The following is a 6,773-nucleotide window of genomic DNA, read 5'->3' on the forward strand; positions in this document are numbered from 1 at the left end:
GGGGAAACAAGAGTTAGGGTTGGTTTCGGACCCCACCCTCAAGGGCCACGAAATTCCCTCCTCTTCCTCCATATATACAGCCCTTAGGGCGTCGTTTAGACTTTGGGTTTTGTTTAGATTAAAAGTTCGCCATAGCTGCAACTTCGCGTACTTCGTTTGTGTCCAACGACCAGACCAAGACGTCACAGAACCCCACCTTGATCAATAAAGCTTTCATCTTATATTCGCAATATCCCGATTGCAATCTCAGTTTCTTACTTATTCTTTGTTTGTTCGCAGTAAACAGACCCTCGTGGTCAGGTTGATCGTGCTCCGGCGTGGTCAATAACCCTCGGAAGTTGGTTTAGCGATTGCTAAGGCGCGACGTCTCGCACGTTCGTAGTCGGATCGTCAAGATCGACTCCCACAGAAAACGATAGCTATCATCTCATCGAAACATCGGGACACCTTAGCCTCTATCATGTCATCACCATAATCATCATAGATAGCAACTTTGTTATCATAGTCAAAGGAAGACTCATCCAAAATGGTGGATTCATCACTAAATAAAGTCATGACCTCTCTAAATCTACTTTCATCATTATAATCATGATAAATAGGAGGCATGCAATCATCATAATAATTTTTCTAATCAAAATTTGTGGGACTAAAAATATCATCTTCATCAAATATAGCATCCCCAAGCTTGTAGCTTTGCATATCATTAGCATCATGGATATTCAAAGAACTAATACTAACAACATTGCAATCATGCTCATCATTCAAATATAGTGTGCCAAACATTTTATTGACTTCTTCTTCTAACAATTGAGCACAATTTTCCGAACCATCATTTTCAAGAAAGATATTATAAAGATGATCAATAATATGATGCAACCTCAATTCTATTTTTAGTTTTTTTCTTTTATAGACCAAACTAGTGATAAAAAAAGAAGCTAAAAGATTCAATTACAAGATCTAAAGATATACCTTCAAGCACTCACCTCCCCGGCAACGGTGCCAGAAAAGAGTTTGATGTCTACTACGCAACTTTATTCTTGTAGACACGTGTTGGGCCTTCAAGCGCAGAGTTTTGTAGGACAGTAGCAATTTTCCCTCAAGTGAATGACCTAAGGTTTATCAATCTGTTAGAGGTGTAGGATGAAGATGTTCTCTCTCAAACGACCCTGCAACCAAATACAAGAAATCTCTTGTGTCTCCAACATACCCAATACAATGGCAAATTGTATAGGTGCACTAGTTCGGCGAAGAGATGGTGATAAAAATGTAATATGGATGGTATAAATATATTTTTATAATCTGAATAAATAAAAACAGCAAGGTAGCAAATAGCAAATGGGCACAAAAACGGTGTTGAAATGCTTAAAAACAAGGCCTAGGGTCCGTACTTTCGCTAGTGCAATCTCTCAACAATGCTAATATAGTTGGATCATATGATTATCCCTCAAAGTGTAACGAAGAATCACTCCCGAGTTCCTATTAGCGGAGAACAAAAGATAGGAATTGTTTGTAGGGTACTAAACCACCTCAAAGCTATTCTTTTCGTTCGATCTATTCAAGAGTTCGTACTAAAATAACGCAAAGCTATTTTTTCGTTCGATCTATCCTAGAGTTCGTACTAGAACAACACCAAAGCATATTCATTTTAACATATAATGAGGCTAGCCAACTCGTCTTCTCGGTTGTCCATCGTTTTGTTTCGAGTTGGACCGTTGGATGTTGGTCAATTGATTGACGTTGGATCTTCGGTTGTTTTTGTTTTAACGTGGGGTGAGTTCATACAGGCAATGACCTGTGGGCTCGGTCTCTCATCAGATTGGCTGGGTGAGCCTTTTTCGGGTGCCTGGGCGGCTGATCCTGCCGCGCCGCGTGCGCAAGCGTCACTGGCGGGCGTGCGTCGTGGGCGCTGCGCGCTATCTCCGTTTCCTAGTTGCCCCTCTGTTCAGTCGTATATGGTTCCAGCTCGCCCGCTGTTGGTGGGCCTGCCTTCTCCTTGGTCCCACGTGTCGGTGGCGTGGGCTGTTGTTTTTTGTGTGCGTGTGGCCTCCTGTATCTGGATTGGCTCGGGTGATGTCGTGGTTCTGCTGACCGTGTCTTCCGTATGGAGCGGACGCTATCGCCATGCCGCGTCGCGTCGTGAGGCGTACTGGCAAGCTACTTTTCCTTCGAGTCGTCTCATTGGGTGGTTTGTCACTCTGTTTACTGGCGCACTCGGACACTGCCACTTGGGTCGTGCTTCCCTTGACCCCACTCGTCATTGGAGTTACCTCTTTTCCTGTGTTCGCTTTGACCCGTCGCCCATCTCTGCGCCCTCTGTTCGGGTGGGTGGTTTCTCTGCTCGGTTTGATTTGCTCACCCGCCCGTGTGCTGCTGACTGTGGGCCCACGCTTGGATGGGCTCACAGGTCTGTGACTCGCCGGCGTCTTCTGGGGTGTGGCTTGCTTGGTGCCATGCTGCTGTGCCCGACGCGCGCCCTGGGCGCGGTGGACGTGCGTGTGTCACTCCGTGGGGCCGTTGCCGCGTCGCGTGCATCTGCCATGCCCAGGCTGCACGTTGTCCGCCGCTATCGCTGACGGTGGGTTCTGGCCCCACGCAGGCCGCATGTCGGTGTCTGCTTCGTGGGTTCCGATGCCGCTCTTGCGAGTTGGGCGTCCCGTTGCGGTGGGCAAGGGCCCCCTTTTCTCTTCGATGTTGGCCTTTTCTTCTTCTCATGCTTCTCATTCTGTGCACGCTCGCTTCGCCCACTGCTGCGCGCTCTATTCGTCGCCTCGCTTCATCCCGTTCGAGCGCCCTGTCCTCCGGCTCTGCCATCCGTTCCTCCATGGGTGCTGTTGGTTGAGGTTCTTTCTATTCTGCTCCTCCGGTTCTTTCCTGTCGTTGTTTCTATGATTTACTGATCTCGTCTGTTTCCATTTGCTCCCTTCGTGCGCAGCTTGCTTGGATTTCACGTTGGCTCTTTCGTAGGAGCGTGGGTGGTTCCGTCCTTGCTGTCCAGGTTAGTGCGCGCCTCCCCTGCTTCTCTATGGGTGCATGCTTGTTAGGTGTTTGATAAAATGTGTGAGGGCTGCTTGGTGAAATGCGTGTATGCTGCCATCTGTTTTCATCTTGAGTTGGTTGTGCATGGTTCGTGGTGTTAGTTTCCGCGGCTTGTATGAGGATATGATGAACTGATACTTCTGTAAAATAGTGATGTTTGAAGGCCTTGTATCTTTTTGTTTTGCTTTTATTTTGTTGCTTGTTTTGCTGTTTGCGTCTGAATGGATGAACGCTTCTGTTTCCATCATTGCGCCTGTTGGAATGCCATTGTAGCGCGGTGTGCTTTCTCGGCCCTTCCGCGCGTGTGTGGGCTCGCACGCAAAGAAATGCTCAGTGCTCGTTGCTTTCTCGTGTGTTTTACAGCAGCTATCAATGGACGCAGAAGACATTTGTGCCTTATTTTCTAACTAGAGCTAGAGCCGTACTTTTACAGCAGCTACCAATGGACGCAGAAGAGATACGTGCCATATTTTCTCCGGCCGGAGAACATTCCGTCAATGACCAGACTAAAGAACAGCCGGATGAGGGTACCCCTCTCCCCAACAAACCAGATGTTTAGAATGACTTCTTTACCAATTCCTGCAATGCCCATAATTTCTGTCATGCCAATGCGCCACTGCTCATATTGATTGACTTCTGGTCCCAGCTGATAGCATATTCTGTTGTTGATTGACAAAATGGTTGATTATATGCTGCAATTAGGTTCAACCTAGGCATTATCCAATACAGAACGACATATGCAAACAAACAGCACATGTACAAGTGCAGAATTCCTAAGAGATCTCTTTTATAACCAAATTAAACAATTAGTAGTTGATAACTGATTTTGTTTGCAACCATTATAGTATTCCTCTCCCTAGCTTGCTATGTGCTTCTCTTAAATGTCAATAGGTCTGTATAAGCTACTAATTAATATCTGCGCACTGCAGGATGAAGTGGCAAGCATGGAAGTAACCCACAGTCAGTTTTCTTCATATGCGGCATGGTACAAACAATATGAGAATTCACGGCACGGTTCTGAGGTTAGTGATTACAATTAAAAACAGCCACTCCCAGTTATTTCAGAGACAACTTAATATTAGTATTGGCCTATAGATTATCACGGCATTCAACTAACTTCATTTACAGTTTGTTTTAGCCATTTTGTTCCTTTGGACCTCAAAATAGTAACTCACATCTTCCCTACGTTGCTTAAATCTTTTACTGCTATCATATCATGTAACTGATCTTTCGTTACTCTCGGAACCTTGATAAAACTCCTGAAAATGAAACTAAAGCTATATACAGCCAAAACGTGTAGGTTCTGTTGCTGTTAAACCTATTGCGAGTCAGGCTGCCTCACATTGTTTCCAGCGTATCACCGTTTAATCTGTAGAAAGAGATCCTGTTTTAGCTGGTTGTGATTCTTTAGATTTCCATTGCCGGAGAGAACCAATGATCTTACTTTGCAAACAACATGAGCTTATTCATCTATAACTGTGTTTTCTTCGAAGTTAACTACAGAAGCATTGCTTTTATTCTCAGGTTTTATTTTTCTTTCATGCTTCCTATCCAACAGAAAATCTGTGTCACTGGTTGTAACATTTCTTCTAAAGTCAACGCTGTCTTTTCTGTCACAGGTTTACTGTTTTTTCTATTGTCAGTCCTATGGCCTGTCTTTCTGTAGCGAGCGTCTTTTACGCTTGGTTACCAAACTTATCAATTAGCATGCCTATTACTCTGCATGTATAGCCTTCATTATAACTGTAAAGAATACAATTTGAGGATAAGCTGCCAATCCTTCTGTCTTGGATATAAAATAATTAGGCAATTCTAAATTGTCTTAAATTTCCCTGAAATGAAAAATGGACTGATCTACCTGTTGCATGTGCTACTAAACATAAATCTAAAAAACTATTACTGCCATTTTGTTGGCACTTTCCATAATGAACTGGGTTTCTGTTCACACACATGTACTGCTGCATTGTCCTATACATGTTGTGATTCACTTTTATCCTCTCTATTCTAATTCAGTAGCTTGCTCATTGTTTTTATTTGTTCACTTATTTGTGTTGCCTCACAAATTACGAGTTGCAAGTATGATCGGCATCTTCAACCATGCTATTATATTTATTACTTTTCTAAACTGAAGTGTTCGTGACAATTACATATGAGAGTACATATAATTGAGTTGTGCTGACTTGCTTTCCTAAACTGATAAGCTGGAGCTGGAGTTACATATGAAAGTTGAGATAATTAAGCTGTGCTCCTGACTTACTTTTCTGAACCGAAGTGTTCCTAGGATTACCTTCTTTTATTGCATCTAACTATTAGCTGCCTGATAAGAGTAGAGATAAATGCCTTTTTCCCTTAAATTTATCTGTATGTCGGTGGCGTTGTTTTTATTCTGTTGATGTCGGTCTATGTAGGTTATTAAATCGTCTCGCTGTTTATGCTTTGTTGTGCATGTGATTCTATATACTTGACTACTTTGCGACATGTATTTGCATAGTCATATACACCTTTTTCCAGGAAGTGAGCTGGATTATCAATATGCTTGGAGCCCTATTTCCAATCTCTCTCAAATTGCTTGTGTTGTAAATTTCTTTGTAGGTTTACTGGTTGTAGGTTTACTGGTTTTGGTTCACACAGAACAGCTCCAGGCTTAGGGTGGACTTTGTAGGAGCATCAAGTTGGTGAATGTGAAGCTATATGACTGGGTTCTCCATTCCTATTTTTATGCATTTTGTTCATCCTCAAAATAGTTCCTGGCCGGCTCATTTTTACATGTGTGGTTGTTGTTATTCAAGAGAATTGAATTAGTGAAATGGCTGGTGTTGGTTAATATAGTGGCCACTCAAACCCGCTCTACATAGTTGAATTTTTAGATCTTTCCAATGATGTCTTTAACTTCATATCAGATTCGGATTTTTATCCTGTGTCACTTGCTGGGTTTTTTCAATTACTTGGTAGTCGTGCATCCTGTGTCATTTATCGGTTCTTGCTTATGGTTTTCAAAAGTCCAGCCATCCAAGCCTGCTCAAGCTATGGGAAAGTTCACCTTCAACTCACTATGACCATGCAACCTCATTAATTTAAAGGTACATATATTTTAAAACAAAAGCCTATGTATTTTTTGCTAAAAAACACAGTCACTGAAAACTGCAAATGTTTTCAATGCGAACATGATTTCAAATGGGTCTCTTCGAACATGGTAAAGTATTTTGACTTATCAAATTAAAATGTGTATATACATCTCATTGTGGACAACAATCCATCATGTTTCCTATTAAAGGGGATTAAACCATGAGTATTCTTTTCATGTTTCCTATTAAAGGGGATTAAACCATGGGTATTTTTTTCATCGCGCACATGGATTTAGTGTGCCTCTGCGCCATTTGGCGCAACGGGTCCACTAGTATTCATAATACTCAATCCACACAAAGAACTACAAAGAGTGCCTCAAGATTTCTGCCAGAGAAAAAAGGACAAGAACATGCATCAACCCCTATGCATAGATTACCCCAAGGTCACTGCGGGATTACGCAAGTTGAGTGCCAAAACATATATCAAGTGAATCAATATGATATCCCATTGTCATCACGAGTATTCAATTGCAAGACATATATCAAGTGTTCTCAAATCCATAAAAGTATTCAATCCGATAACAACGAGATCTCAAAGGGAAAAACTCAATTCATCACAACAAGATAGAGAGGGGAAAACACCATATGATCCGACTATATTAACAAAGCCCG

The 6,773-nt window shown here is 42.4% G+C and overlaps 1 protein-coding gene across 4 annotated transcripts; it reads left to right on the forward strand.

Annotated features, from left to right (window-relative positions):
- Positions 1 to 2,268: 2,268 nt before the first annotated feature.
- LOC125528371 lies at positions 2,269 to 5,959 on the forward strand. Of its 4 annotated transcripts, none has more exons than XM_048692850.1 (5): positions 2,269 to 2,840; positions 2,933 to 2,995; positions 3,470 to 3,563; positions 3,966 to 4,058; positions 5,548 to 5,959. In XM_048692850.1, the coding sequence occupies exons 1-5, from the start codon at positions 2,602 to 2,604 to the stop codon at positions 5,614 to 5,616; spliced, it is 558 nt and encodes a 185-aa protein (XP_048548807.1). In that variant the 5' UTR covers positions 2,269 to 2,601; the 3' UTR covers positions 5,617 to 5,959. The 4 variants fall into 4 exon arrangements, 2 of the variants coding, with proteins under 2 accessions (XP_048548807.1, XP_048548808.1); XM_048692851.1 differs by having other exon boundaries at positions 2,370 to 2,840; positions 5,629 to 5,959; XR_007292376.1 differs by lacking the exon at positions 3,470 to 3,563 and having other exon boundaries at positions 2,427 to 2,840.
- The last annotated feature ends 814 nt before the right edge of the window (positions 5,960 to 6,773 follow it).

Source organism: Triticum urartu, unplaced genomic scaffold (genome assembly GCF_003073215.2).
Source record: "Triticum urartu cultivar G1812 unplaced genomic scaffold, Tu2.1 TuUngrouped_contig_4824, whole genome shotgun sequence".
NCBI lineage: Eukaryota > Viridiplantae > Streptophyta > Magnoliopsida > Poales > Poaceae > Triticum > Triticum urartu.

Coding starts and splice junctions, on each gene's coding strand:
- LOC125528371 (XM_048692850.1), top strand. CDS start 2,602: ATGTCGGTGTCTGCTTCGTGGGTTCCGATGCCGCTCTTGCGAGTTGGG. Junction 3,564..3,965: donor TAAAGAACAGCCGGATGAGG/GTACCCCTCTCC, acceptor TGCGCACTGCAG/GATGAAGTGGCAAGCATGGA. Junction 4,059..5,547: donor ATTCACGGCACGGTTCTGAG/GTTAGTGATTAC, acceptor ACCTTTTTCCAG/GAAGTGAGCTGGATTATCAA.